This window comes from Sceloporus undulatus, chromosome 1, assembly GCF_019175285.1.
Source record: "Sceloporus undulatus isolate JIND9_A2432 ecotype Alabama chromosome 1, SceUnd_v1.1, whole genome shotgun sequence".
Classification (NCBI taxonomy): Eukaryota; Metazoa; Chordata; class Lepidosauria; order Squamata; family Phrynosomatidae; genus Sceloporus; species Sceloporus undulatus.
This window is the reverse complement of record NC_056522.1, coordinates 6,146,409-6,161,195: the sequence shown is the minus strand read 5'-3', so window position 1 is coordinate 6,161,195 and position 14,787 is coordinate 6,146,409. Positions and strand designations below refer to the sequence as shown.

The following is a 14,787-nucleotide window of genomic DNA, read 5'->3' as shown; positions in this document are numbered from 1 at the left end:
TGTGGATATTTCTAAGACGCCCTATCCTCCCCTGCTCTGCTTAGGTCTAGCAAATTCATACTTGTGACCTCCTTTATAGAATCCATCCATGCATCATGCAGCCTTCCTCTCTTTCTACATTCCTCCTTCTCTCCTAGAATTACTGTTTTTTTCCTTCTCATGATGTGGCCAAAGTACGACAGCCTCAATTTAGTCATCTTGGCTTCCAGGGAGAGTTCAGGTTTGATCTCCTCCAGAACCCATTTGTTTGTCTTTTTGGCTGTCCACGGGATCCTCAGCACTTTTCTCCAGCATCAGGTCTCAGAGCTGACTTTCTATTTATCCAAGTTCTTCACAGTTCTGACACTGATACATGGTGATGGGGAATACAATGGCTTGTACCATTCTAACTTTGGAGCTCAGCTGTATATCTTTATTCTTTAGGATCTTTTCTAGGTCTTTCATAGCTGCCCTTCCCAGTCCTAATCTTCTTCTGACTTCTTGACTGCAGTCCCCATTCTGCTCACTGTTTGACCCAAAGTATAGGACTTTTTTTTTACTATTTCAGTTTCCTCATTGTCTAGGTTGATTTTGTACAGCTGCTCTGTGGTCATTATTTTTGTTTTCTCTGTGTTCAACAGTAAGCCTGCCTTTGCGCTTTCTTTCTTGATCTTCCTTAGTAGTTGTTCCAGGTCTGTGATGTTTTCTGCTAGTAGTACGGTGTCTTCTGCTGTTGGACTGGGCAATTTGTCTATCAACTTTCATAGCCAAGAGTTAGTAAAGCACAGACTATGTTCTCAGGCACCTCAGGCAGGGCCAACATTTTTATGCACTTTCTATGCACTTCCAGTGTTCAGTGGCACTGCAAATGCAACTCTGCTTCTGCAACCTTTAATTGAAGGCAGAGGTTCCACATAACAAACCCAAATGTTCAACTGCTGTTGTAGAGAGATGTACATAAGACACCAACAGGATTCCAGCCATAGTATAAATTTTATTATAAACTGAAAACTATCAACATCAAAACAAGAGCAATTTTGGACAGAGCACGAAGGGGAAGAGGAGCACAATCAGAATCAGGAGCTGGTAGTTCTGTCCGAATGGCGAGATCGTCCACCCCTTCGGGTATAAATGGTTTTCCTTCAGTAGCTGTGGCTTTTTGAATCCAGTCCAGGTATCTGACGACGATGGTGTAAACAGCTGGGCTCCCCTCTGCTTCACAGCCTTCTCCCATGCTGGCAATGCCAACCACAAACCATTTCAAGTTGCTTCCATATGTGCAGACCAAAGGATTCCCACTCTCATCCTGGGAAAGACAAGGCGGGTGGGGGAAATGGGTCAAAGCACCGACCTCATAATGTGGTGGGAGGCCTGTGCCCCGTTCCTGATGAAGCTGCGGGGCTGATCCCCCAAAATTGGACCACCAAGATTCCTATTCAGCTGAGTTCCTTCCTTCCTTCCCTCCCTCCTTTCCTTTCCTTTCCTTTCCTTTCTCCCTTCCTTCTTGCCTCCCTCCCTCCCTCCCTTTCTTGTCTGCCTGCCTGCCTGCCTGCCTGCCTGCCTGCCTGCCTGCCTGCCTGCCTGCCTGCCTGCCTGCCTGCCTTCCTTCCTTCCTTCCTTCCTTCCTTCCTTTCTGGTGCCCTGGTGGCACAGTGGCTGTACTGCAGCCACTCTCAAACCACAAGGTTGTGAGTTCAATACCAGCCAGGGGCTCAGGGTCGACTCATCCTGGCATCCTTCTGTAGGTCACTAAAATGAGGACCCAGCTTGTTGGGGACAATTGGCTTACACATTGTAAACCTCTTTGGGAGGGCTTAAGTGCACTGATAAGCGGTATAGAAATGTACTTGCTATTGCTATCCCTCCCTCCCTGCCTCTTTATATCCCACATATATCAGAGGATTTCAGTACAATAAAATCAATTTAGGACCGTGTATAAAAGATGCCAGTGGCTGGAATTCATGATTGCAATTATGAATACATAAGTTAGAGTTATACATCCATAACTGTATACATTCACAATTCTGATGTATTCAGTACTGTAGGGAAGATGGAGGGATTGCGAAAGCCTCCCAGCTCTGATTTACTAGGCGGCAGCTGCTGTGAGTGACAGGGGTCTTTTCTCCTGTCAGTCAAGATGCAGCAGACTGTTTCTCTCACCCCCCACTTCTGCCAGCGATATCCAGTGCGATGAGGAATTCCAACTGGGATCTTGTTTCTGACTGTTGCACCAGAAATCATGCATCTCTGTGTGGGAAGTGGGTGGGAACTTCAGTTGGCTGCATCCTTGTTGACAGGAGAACAGACCCTGTCGCTTGCAGTGACTGCTGCCCAGTAAGTCAGGATTGGGGAGGGCTAGGCACTGAGACACTACTTAGATATATAACTAAGGTAGTTGCATAGTAGGTAATACCATAAATAAGTAATCTAGAATTGTTGTTGTTGTGTGCCTTCAAGTTGTTTACAACAACTCTTAAGACAAACTTATCACAAAGTTTTCTGGGGTGGGGAGTGTGTGACTTACCCGAGGTCACCCAGTGGCTTTTCATGGCTAAGCAGGGAATTGAACCCTGATCTCCAGAGTTGTAGTTCAAAGCACCACACTATGCTGGCTCAGCCAATAATTTTAAAAGATTAAACATATGTGTAATTATTTATCATCGAGACAGCATTGCACTACAACTCTGGAGACCAGGGTTCAATTCCCCTCTAAGCCATGGAAACCCGCTGAGTGACCCTGGGCAAGTCACACTCTCTCAGCCTCAGAGGATGGCAATGACAAACCCCCTCTGAAGAAACTTGCCAAGAAAATCCTGTAATAGGATAACCTTAAGTCAGGAATGACTTGAAGGCACACACAACAACAATCATTCATCATTCAAAACCAGATTATTTAAAACTATTTCAACTAATGCCAACCCGAACACATGTGAAAATTGTATAAAACCAATTAGGCCCTGAAGCCTTTAATAAAAAAAGGCTTGTATGGACTTGGTGGAGGGGCACCAGTCAGGCCTCTGAAAGGAAGGGTATTCCATAAACAAGGTGCCAGAGCGGAGAAGGCCCTGGTCTCCCATGTCCTCCCACAATGCATTGTCCCGACTGGTGGAATGAGAGGAAGACTCCTCCAAAAGACCTTAAAATTGCACATTCCTTAGGAACAAGCATTCTCTCCCCTTGTTGAGTTGTGTGCTGACATCTTGGATTGCAGGTATCTTGGGGAAGGGACCCAAGTCAGAGCTGGGTGATTCACACTGAGGGAGCTATATAAACACAGGGACACAAAACATGGTTTCAGGAAGGATTCCCCCCCTAGCCCTAACAGGAGAGATTGTGTTTTTGATTGTGTCTTCCTGCATGGCAGAATGGGGATGGACTTGCTGGCCCTTGAGGTTTTTTCCAACTCTTTGATTCCATGAAAATGAAACTGGAACTTAGAGCCTGCAAAGTAGTTGCTCTGCTCCCATACTATGGTTCCAATAAAGAATCTAGGCCTTGAATTCAAAATGAGAATTGAGCATTCTTACAACAACTGTATTACCTACGTATCTGTATACCTAGGGGCTGCTGTGATGTTACTACAGAGGGGAATCTGGTGTATGATGGTGAAATGACTAATGTGACATGGCTTAATGAACACTGGGCATCAATGTTCATATAGGAGCTCTTCAATGTGGCATCTGGACCTTGACTACAGAGTACTTGAGCAGAGCAGGAGCACCCAATGCACATTGGCAGTGTGCAATGCACACTAGAAGTGTCAAAGATGCATTAGAACTGCCTGGTGTGAATTGGAGCACTCTTCCTGATGCCTTGGCATGGATCTTCACAATCTTCTAACATGGTTTTCCTTGCAATATAGCTAAGGATTTGCAAAGTTACTCAGTGCAGACCATGATGTAGAATCTTGGCCTATGATTATAATCAGTGCAAATCAAATGGGTAGAAAGGCAGCAAAGAAAATGAGAGAGAGAAAGAGGACATAGGAGGAAGGTCTGCCTGGGTGGGAAACACAAGCAAAGAAAGGTATAAAATTCTGACATTATGGGTTTACAAAGCAAAGTTACTGAATACCAGCATCAAATATGCCATCATATTTCTGACTCACATGTATGGTTGTGAAAGCTGGACAGTGAAGAAACCTGATAGGAAGACAATCAACTCATTTGAAATGTGGTGCTGGAGAAGAGTTCTATGGATACTGTGGACTGCCAAAAAGACCAATAAATGGGTCCCAGAGCAAATCTAGGCTGAACTCTCTCTAGATGCCAAGATGACTAAACTGGGTCTGTTCTATTTTGGACACCTTGTGAAACAATTTGACTCAGTGGAAGAGACAATGATACTCAGTAAAATTGAAAGCAATGGGAAATGAGGAAGACCACAGTACATGTGGATGGACTCCATCAAGGAAAGAACGGCTGCCCTGAGTTTGTAAGACTTGGGAAGGCTGTTGAGGCCCAGGGCTCAGGGAGATCTCTCTCATTCGTAGTTTTGCCATACATCAAAGCCAACCTGAGGGCAATTTACAAAGAGCAAATGAAGTCTGAATTCTAATTAAAATGGGATGGACACACCATGAGATGAGATGACTCTCTGAAAAATATGATAATGCTTGGTGAGGCGGAAGGTAGTAGGAAAAGAGGGAGACTGGCTGGGTGGGAAACACACAAGGGGATTAATTCAGTCAATGAAGCCATGGCTGTCCTGGGTTTGCAAGACCTGAGCAACTTTGCTGATAAATAGAACTCTTGGAGGACTCTCATTCATAGGGTCACCATAAGTTGAAGAATGCGCATAACAGCAACAATCTGAAATATGACGCAGATCAGGTTTGCCTCTGTATGCTGAATCAGGGCTTTTTCTAGCCCAACAGCATCCTAAAACATCACCTGTAACATCCTGGGAGCAGTGGAGTGAAATGTCGACAGGCATGGGATGCTACAGAAAAGATTAATTCCATGGGCATGTTTCATCCTTCTCCTCTCACCCAACTCCAGCCCCACTGTACCTGGCAGGTCCCTTTGGTGTCTTCTTCAGAGATGGTGCACAACATGTTCTCAGTCAGGCTGTGGATATTTTCGGCACACGCTTTTGTGCCAATTAGGGTCATTTCTGTTTTGTGCATCTGCATGGCTGGATGTTCCTTATTCGTGTCTGTTGGTTCTGAAGAAAGGGAAAGAGTTGAGGAGCAGTTCTGAAATGATGGCCAAAAAGAATCTCACAAGCTTTCCATGCTGTGTCTCAAACACTATCCTACGATTAGAAGCATGTTCACTTCATGCAACTGAGAAAGTAGACCAAGTCTACGAAAGCTTATATTACAATGTCTTTTGCACATTAGGGCACATTACTCTGTTTCCCATACTACATTCTAATATTCATTCATATGATTATCCACTCTCCTTGGCTATAGGCAACAGCTTTCTTGTAGGCGGAGTTAGGGCACAGGGTCTGCATGCTGCTTTTTGCGACTCCTTTTTGTGCTCTTCGGAGGCTGGATCAGGGCTGCGCTGTGAGGTTGCTGCGGCCCCAATCCAGCCAGTAAAGAGGCGGCTGCATGCAGCCCATCTGTACAGCCCCTTTGTCCCTAAATGACCATTGTTAAAACTGTACTTGCTACCGCATCTCCATTCCCACAAGATTTTGAACCTGAATTGACGTTCTTACACACAGATGACTTAGGAGTTTATTGCATGGGGGAAATCCTGTGCAAAAATGGGATTTAAAAGCTGGAAAAACCTGCAAAAGTGGGTTGATTTTCACACATGTTTTTGTTAAACTGGAGTTACCCCAAATGGAAAGTCGAGAAAAGCCACTCCTTTTTACTTTTGGGATTTTCCAAAAGTAAAAAAGAGCTGCTTTTGTCTGCTTTCTATTCGAGTTAACACCACTTTAACAATGATGTCATGTGCAGTGTTAGTTGGGAATATCAGTGTGCAAAGGGATCTTGTAGCACCTTCGAGAGTAACTGTGTGAAAGAAGTTGTAGCATGAGATTTTGTGGACTTGGTCTACTCTTTCACTCCATGGATCTGAGGATGTCTGTGTGTGTCACGGGCCTTGAAGTCATTTCTGGCTTATGGCAACCCTAAGGTGATCCTTAGGGTTTTCTTGGCAAGATTTGTTCAGAGGAGGTTTGTTCTAAGGCTGAGAGCATGCGACTTGCCTAAGGTCACCCACTAGAAAATACAATAATGCTAAGAAAGGTGTAAGGCAGTAGAAAGTGAGGAAGACTGCACACCAGATAGATAGGGTCAACCTGGGAGGTCATGAGTATGAATTGACCGGTCTTAAGTAGAGCAGTGGAGGACAAGGAGTCTTGGAGATGTCTCATCCACAGGGTCACCATGAGCTGAGGCTGACTCAAGGACAGCTAACAACGACTACTGGTCAGCCATATGGGCTGAAATTTCCCCACCCCAGATCTAGGCTATAAAAGGCCATACCAGAGGTAGGTTTCCATGTGGCCACCCAACAGTCTTGCCAAATGCTGAGGTCATTCAGCAAGGGAAGGCAGATGGGGGACATGTCTTTGGTGAAGTCTATGGGAGTGTCCAAGAGGATCAAAGCAATGTCGCTGTGCAGGTTTTCGCCATTGAAGTCCTGGTGGATGATGACCCGGTCCAGCTTCCTTTCCTCTGAACTGCCCCCAGGCAAGTTGACCACGACATAGAGTTCGAAAGTCCTTGGGAACAAAGACAAAGGAGGTTTTGAAACAGCGTTCCTCACAACTGCTGGTAGTGCTTTTTAAAACGAGTCTTCAGTTCCTCTTCCATGCTATGGAATCCTGAGATTTGTAGCTTGTTGTAGCACCAGAGCTCTCAGACAGAGGAGGCTAAATAATTCACAAAACTACCAATTCCAGGATTCCATAGTGTTGAGCCAAGGAAGTGAAACTGCCTTATTTCTGCAGTGCAGAGGACTCCTAGAACGTGTGTGGGCAAGCAGCATCAAAGTATGGTTAAGATGGGGAAAAGTTATTAATGAGGAAGAACAGACAAAGGAGGAGATGAAGCAGTTTGCTTTTGCCTGAGCCTCTTGGGAAGGGCAAGATTCTGCCCCTCCCCTCCTTCCTACTGACTTAATGGAGTACAAACTACTCTTGTATTTTGAACTCAGTTTGCAGCAAGTAAAGTAAGCTGAGGACAATGCTGTTGTATTTAATGTGACTTGAGCATCCATGGGTTTTGGTATCCCCAGGGTGATAGTGGTGGTGGTCCTGAAACCAAACCCCAGCAGATACTAAGAGCCCACTGTACATACATCATGAGATCTCTTGGAGACGGGACACAAGTCTAGACACAAAATTCATTTATGTTTCATATACACATCTAATGTTTGGCATAGCTTCCTGATCATACAGGAGTACCCCTTATCCAAAAAGCTTGGAACCACAAGGGTTTGGGATTCTGCAACATTTACATACACATAAGGAAGCATTTACTGTATGTTTCATATACGCTGTGTAAACATAGCCTGAAGGTAAATTTATACAATATTTCAAATCCTTTTGTGCATGAAAACAAAGTTTGTGTACATGGAATAGTCAGAAAGCAAAGGGGTCACTATCTCCCAACTACCCTGAAAAATGTTTGGATGTTTCAGAGCATTTTGGAGCGTGGAATTCCAAATAAGGGAGACTTGACCTGTAAAACATCCCAGTAAGAAGTTCTCCTGCTTACCCATTAAAAGCCTGCTGGGGAAAAAGGGTTTTGCTTGCTAGCAAAAGAAAAACAGGGAGCAGGGCAGCCTAGTCTCCTGTGGAAGAGAGTCTCAGAGGTTGGGAACAGCCACCGAGAAGGCTCTATCTCTCATGTCCTCAAAATGTGAGCCTTCTCGGTGGCTGTTCCCAACCTCTGAGACTCTCTTCTGCTGAAGATCTTGTAGATCTGTATGGCGAGATATAGTCTTCCAGATAGTCGGGACCTAAGCTGTATAGGTTGCATATTTGTAAGTGCCAAAGAAGATTCTGGCTACCCTCTTTAAAGCAACCCACTTTTCTAACAAGACAACTTCTTGCCCACATCAAGGAGTGCTCCAGAGTGCCCCTGAAATACTCACATGTCTACCAGGAAGCAGTGAGCAGCAGACAGGATCCACCAGTTACTCAGGATGGCCCCTCCGCAGACATGTTTGCCTTCAGCTTGGATGCTGACCTGCCAGGGAAGGGTCTCCAAAGCTGTCACCGGCGTTCCTTCTTGGGCACGTGGCAGCGTCCACGAAGTGGCTTTGAATTCAGGGCCCAGACCGCATGAAGAAATCGGAGAAGTCAGCAAGGGCGGCTTCTCTATCAAGAAACGGTAGAATAAATTTGCTCACTCTCACTTGGTGTCATTTTACATGTTTAAGAAAATGTGGCTGGTCTAGTTAGAATGCTTTGGCCAAAGACCACAGGAATGGAAAATTTACTTTTAAAACTATACCTTCTTTTTAAAAAAGTTGTATATCTTGGCATATGATGCAGTCAAACTCAGTAGGTACTTCTTTCTCTTGGGGAAATTACAGTCTATGACAGCATAAGCTTTCATAGACTGTGTCTACTTTATCTGTCTTATGGCACTTCCTTTCAGTCAGTTTCAAAGGTGCTACAAGATCCCTTTGCATACTGATATTCCAGACTAACACAGCTATGTCTCTGGAGTTCTTCAGTCTGGACACTGCTCCTGTTCATACAACCAAGGATTGCCTTGGCTTTTTTTGGCTGCCGTATCACACTGTTGACTCATATTTATCTTATGATCGAGATGCACAATGTTGCTCAGTGCCTGAATTTTTAGTCCATTCCTGAACCCTACACCCAGCATGGCCAATGACCAAGGTCCCCCAAAGTCAGAGTTGGCCTTTGAGCTGATTTCTTTCTTTAGACTGCACCAAGACTGTTGCCATTTTGGGGGGCCTGGAACAAGGGCAAAGGCTTTTCACCTACCTGGACTGGAGAATCTCAATAACATTAGATACAGGAGCAGAAATGGTGGCATTTTAACCTTGTTCTAAAGAGGTTCCCTGTCTTCATGCTGCAAAAAGCAACCCCTTGAGCCCACCTTGCATGGACTAAAACCAATCACTTTGCCTAGAAGATGGATTGCCCACAACCCCACATTGCTACCCTCCCATGTGACATCACTTACCTTCCTGTTCACCTGTGCTGAGATCACAATGGAATTCTGGGCCGCCCCCAGCAACCAGCTCAGTCCTTGGTGGCTCTTTGTGTCAGTCCTTCTGGCTCCTGTTAAATTCCAACGCTTGGGAAAACATGATGGTTTGGGAGAGGAACCCCAAGAATCCAAGAAGGGTCCAGGATGAGGACTATAGCATGATGGGATGTATAAACTAGTGCTTCTGTTGCTTTTCTGGACTTCATATGGGCACAGAAGAAGGCATCCCAGCAGATTTCAGTCCTTAGACAGGCAGAGAGAGAGAGAGAGAGAGCGAGAGAGAGAGAGAGAGAGACTTGAACGTTTATTTTTTAAAAAACCCCAAAGCAAACGTTGATTTTGCCATTTTATATTAAGGGACACATTTTTACTATGCCATTGTATCTAATGGGGCTTCAGCGCCCACAGGTTTTGGTATCCATGGGGGGGGGGCTCTTGGAATCAAACGCCAGTGGATACCAAGGGCCCACTGTATTCAGATTAGAAATATATTGGCCGCCTCCTATGATGAATAGTTTTCTAAGTCTTTTATATAAAGGGTTCTCTATAAACCATTTGCTCCGCCAATGGATGCTGTAGTGTGGTGTAGTGGTTTGAATGGTGGTGTAGATTGAATGTTGGTCTAGGATTCTTGGAGCCCTGGGTTCAAATCTTTTCTCACCCACAAATCCCCACTGGATGACCTTGGGCAAATGACATTCTTTCAGCCTCAAGGAAAGGCAATGGCAAACCTTCTCTCAATAAACCTTGCTAAGGAGTTTATCACACAAAGGAGACTGGGAGTTTATCACGTGAATATCTCGGAAAAATCGTGTAATTACGCAAAATGATTTCACACAATGTCGCACAAAACCTGCCATTAAAGTGGTCACAAAGAAGCATTAATGCACCTCTTTTTACTTTCAGGATTTCAGCAACAATGCATTTCCAGTATCACTTTATTTGAGCAATTGTATGTGATAATCATTTGTGCAATTACCCACCATTTCCACTTTATTTGTGGCATGCTTTGTATGCGCTTTAATCTCTCTTTAATGCTGAAATTAGCCCCAGGGTGATAAACTCCTAAGAAAGAGAGGGTTACCATAAACTGGAGCCGGCTTGAAGGCACTTAAGAACAAGAAGAAAAGGTGAGAAATGAGGCATATTTTTCTTCAAATAAGTCCTACTTATTTAATTGGAGCTTATCCCTCAGTATGTGCATCCGAGATTACTAAGGAAAGGTAAAGAAGTAAAAAAGCAGGCTTACTGCTGAACATCAGGAAAGCAAAAATAATGACCATGGAGGATTTACATAAATTCAACCTAGAAAACAAAGAACTTGAAATAAAGATTTCCTATACTTCTTGGATCAATTATTGATCAGAACAGAGAATGCAATCAAGAAATCGGGGGGAGGGGGGAGTATTAGGGCAACTATGAAAGAATTAGACAAAGTCCTAAAATGCAAAGTCACACTCTCTCAGCCTCAGAGGATTGAGAGAGAGAAAGAGAGAGAGAGAAATTTGATCATGATAACCAACATGACAGGATCTGCAGGGAGAATCAAGCACAGAAAAATGGAACAGCAGCAACAGGTGACCTGCAAGAGGTGTAAGTTCTTTTTTCAGACTATCTATCATCACAACACAGCTATTATTATGACAGATCTTACACAAAAGTGGATTCCTCCTACAGATGTTATTTTAACTACAAAAAGAGAATGGGAGAGCAAAGAACACCCTGATCTAGGTCAACTTTCAGAGAAGGCTCCTGCAAATCCTTCTTTAAAGCCACTTAAGGAGTAAATTGAAAAGTCCCCCAGAGAAATCAATGATTAAGAGTACAGAACCAATTTAGGGAGGGAAATGGGGTGTCCAGGCTCTATAACATCTCACCTCCTAACCACCTCTTCCTTATGTCTTACGACTTTGGAACAAAGGCCAGCATCCTGTTGGTGACATACGTAGGCAAAGTTCTGTCCTGCATGTTCAGTTATATTTTTCAGCAATGCCTGGCAGTTGGATGTAGCTGACAACAGTGTAAATGGGGTTTTGCATGTGGGAATATTGTGCATGCAGGAGTGCATTAAAGTACCTTGATGCATTGCCCTTGTGCATTGTGGGCTGCACTTCCGAACTGGTTGTACACCATCTGCGTTGACCATTGACCCACATATGTTGCCCTTCATTGGTATTCATGTAACTCCATTGCCAGATATTGGTAACTGGTCATTTTCTTCTCCAAGGAAGCCATGATTATTTTTAGCAGTTTTCTTCTCAGAGTGAGGAAACCTTTGGAAGTGGTGCAGTTTTTATGCAGTTTATAGCTATGCAGAGGACTATAGAGTGGGCCTTTGGTATCCTCTGGGATTTGGTTCCAGGACTCCCCATGGATATCAAAATCCATGGACGCTCAAGTCCCATTAAATACAGTGGGGTAGTAAAACAATGCCAAAAGCCAGGTTTGCTTTTGGAATTTATATTCATAGAATCATAGATAAAAATATATATGTTTTCAAGCAGTGGGTGGTGGAATCCACGGATAAAAAATCCACGGATACAGAGGGTGAACTGCCAGGGCAGTTAAAGCGGTGCCAAACTGGCTTATTTCTCCATTGTGGATGCAGCCATAGTTTCCTTTGTGTAGGATCTTGGCCAAGATTTTCCTCGTAACTACAGCAGAATAGATACTAACACCAATGTGTAGTGCCTCTATGAACCACAAACAATCCAGTGAAGGTGCTTGAGAACTAGACAGCTATGATAAACATGGACAGGACCTTGATTGAGACAGAACGTCCACAGAACGTCCACCGCCTTTGGCACTACAGCAATGTTTCACACAACCTTGCCCAGTTGCATCTGATTGTTGGGCATCAAAAGATCATGACAACTCACATGGATCTTTTGTAATGCTCTGCAAAATAATCTGATGTTAACACTTTAAGAGAAAGGATTTTCACTGAGTTTTACAGGCTTTCAGATGTCATCATCCTCAACTTGTAACCCTTGCTTTTTTCCCCTCCTTCCCTCCTCTGCTAAAGAGAAAGAGACCAAAGCATTGGATCCCGCTTTCTTCTTGCTAGCATGAGGAAGTGTCTGCAGTTGCTTGGAAGCTGCAATCCTGTTGTACGCTTACTCAGGAGACATCCTAGAGCTGTGAAGGCTTGGGAGATGGGATGGAAAAATTGGGAGAGAGCCCTTACTTTACCCAATATTTTCTCCAGGGATTCTAACATCAACCCTATGACTCTAACATCCGTTTTCCCCCCTCTTCTTCTTCTGGATTATTTTTTACACTTTTGTCTGATGAAGAGGAAGAGCAATTGGGGCTTCGAAAGCTTGTGTGATGCATTTTGTAGATTTTTGGTTGGCTCAACAAAGGCATCACTGTTTTGTGGATTTGGGCTGCTGTTGTACAGTCAACCTTCTGTATCGAGGGATTTTTTTATCCATGGATTCAAGCATCCACTGCTTGAAAATATTTTGAAAACGTATACATTCCAAAAAGCGAACCTTGATTTTGCCATTTTATCTAAGAGACACCATTTTACTATGCCATTGTATTTAATGGGACTTGAGCATCCACAGATTTTGTTATCCAAGGGGGATCCTGGAAACAAACCCCAGTGGATACCAAGACCCCATCGTATGTTACTGCACATCCAACATGGGTACTCCAAATATGTTTTCTGGATCTGAAGATACTGTATTTTGGCCACAACAGGGGAAACCTAAAGAAGACGGGCTTAACTCTTTGAGGTTTCTACTCCAACAAAGGCTGTATCTGCCCTGCAAAAATAATGCAGTTTGCACAATAAGGCACTTTAACTGCATGTATCAATGCTATGGAATTCTGGGATTTGTAGTTTGGTGGGATACCAGAGCACACTGAAAGAGAAGGCTAAATAGCTCACAAAACTACAAATCTCAGATTTCTATTGCATTGCCCAGTGGTGGTTAAAGTGGTGTCAAACTGCTTTATTTCTGCAGTGCGGATAAGGTCAAAGGTAAAACCATTTTAAAAAAAATTGAGACCACATTTGGTTTTTTTTACCAAAACAACTCCTAAAGGTTTTTCCAGATGCGACAGTACAGAAGCATCTTGAGAAATTCAATGTTCTCTGCCTATGGAGGGTGTGGGTTACTTTTTCTGTTGTTAATGGCAAACCTCCTCTGAACAAATCTTGCCATGATAACCCTATGATAGCTTCACTTTAGGGTTGCCATAAGTTGGAAATGACTTGAAGGCACACAACAACAAAAGGAAGTTCACACTTTATTACCCGGATTTTACGGCTCTTTTGTCTCATGACATCTACATGGTCAGAGGGTAGTGGCCTGCGCTTGCATTGACATCCCTCCAATCCTAACAACAACAAAAAATCATTTTGACCAAATGTAGGCCTGGGACTAATGTGGTCATTTTTAACACATTTGCCTGACAAAGAAGCCAGTGGAGCTTGAAAAATGGGAAGCCAAAGGTTTTCATGGCCGGCATCCATAGTTCTTTGTGAGTTTTTCATGCTATGTGGCCATGTTCTAGAAGAGTTTGTTTCTAACATTTCGCCAGCATCTTTGGCTAGCATCTTCAGAGATTGCTGACATGGAAGTAAGTGGTATATATTAAGGGAGCCAGATGTGTTGCAGAATGGTATGTCATACTTGGCTTGATGTTTGGGGTGGTGTCCTCATTCTCTCAGATTTTCCAGAATCTAGGGTTTTGGCCAGAGAGTCTCATTAGTTCATTCGTCTCATTCAAGCCTGTTCCACTTCTGTCCTCTTGATTTACCTTTCACTGAGCTTGAGTTTATACAAAGGAGATACATTGGTGATACAAGTGTTTTATTCCAGGGCAGTGGTTTCCAAACTTTGGTCCTCCAGGTCAGGGGTTGGCAACCCCCGGCCCACAGGCCGGATGTGGCCCACAGAGGTGGCAGGACCGGCCCCAGCCCGGTCCTGCCACCACCGCCTCCGCCTCCTCCTCCACCACCACCACCACCTGGGCCGCGCGACCGGGCTGCCCTCCTCCTCCTCCTCCACCACGCGGAGGAGGAAGAGGAGGGCCGCGCGGCCTGGGGCAGAGGAGGCAAAGGGGGAAGCCCCGCGCTGCCCTCCCCGCGCGGGCCCACGCCACCCTCCCTGCCTCCCAGCACCGCCCACCCCCTTCTCCTCTGCCTCCTCCGCCCCGCCCCCAGGCCACGCAGCGCATGGAGGAGGGGGAGGAGGAAGAGGAGGAGGGGGAGGGGGAGAAGAAAGAAGAGGAGGAAGAGGAGGAGGGGGGAGCAGAAGGAGCAGAAGGAGGAGGAAGAGGAAGAGGAGGAGCAGAAGGAGGAGGTGGTGAGGGGCCAGAGGCCTCAAGGTTTTTTAAATTTTTATTTTGGGTGCTTTTAATACTAACAAGTCTCCCTTGTTTTGACAGTGATAGTGTGATGATGATGATGATATGAGTCAGCTTGAGAGGCATGCAGGCACTTTTTCTTAAGCCGAGAGAGTGTCACCTTCCAAAGTGTGTTTTGGGTGCTTTTAATGCTAACAAGACTCCCTTGTTTTGACAGTGATAGTGTGATGATGATGATGATGATGATGATATGAGTCAGCTTGAGAGGCATGCAGGCACTGTTTCTGAAGCCAAGAGAGTGTGACTTTCCAAAGTGCCTTTTCTGTGTG

At 44.6% G+C, this 14,787-nt stretch overlaps 1 protein-coding gene across 1 annotated transcript; it reads right to left on the bottom strand.

Moving 5' to 3' along the window:
* Positions 1-976: 976 nt before the first annotated feature.
* On the bottom strand, positions 977-11,282 carry PRSS55 (serine protease 55). The gene is made up of 6 exons (XM_042446791.1): positions 11,213-11,282; positions 9,110-9,184; positions 8,043-8,268; positions 6,428-6,666; positions 4,991-5,145; positions 977-1,285 (listed from the first exon to the last, which is right to left on the bottom strand). The coding sequence occupies exons 1-6, from the start codon at positions 11,280-11,282 to the stop codon at positions 977-979; spliced, it is 1,074 nt and encodes a 357-aa protein (XP_042302725.1).
* Positions 11,283-14,787: the final 3,505 nt, after the last annotated feature.

What these genes read in the sequence shown, in the direction of transcription:
- PRSS55 (XM_042446791.1), bottom strand. Translation starts at nt 11,282, where the DNA reads ATGGTCAACGCAGATGGTGTACAACCAGTTCGGAAGTGCAGCCCACAA. An exon ending in CACAAGGGCAATGCATCAAG is followed by an intron (nt 9,185 to 11,212) that starts GTACTTTAATGC and finishes ACTGACACAAAG; the next exon opens with AGCCACCAAGGACTGAGCTG. An exon ending in CACATGGAAACCTACCTCTG is followed by an intron (nt 5,146 to 6,427) that starts GTATGGCCTTTT and finishes CCCTTTCTTCAG; the next exon opens with AACCAACAGACACGAATAAG.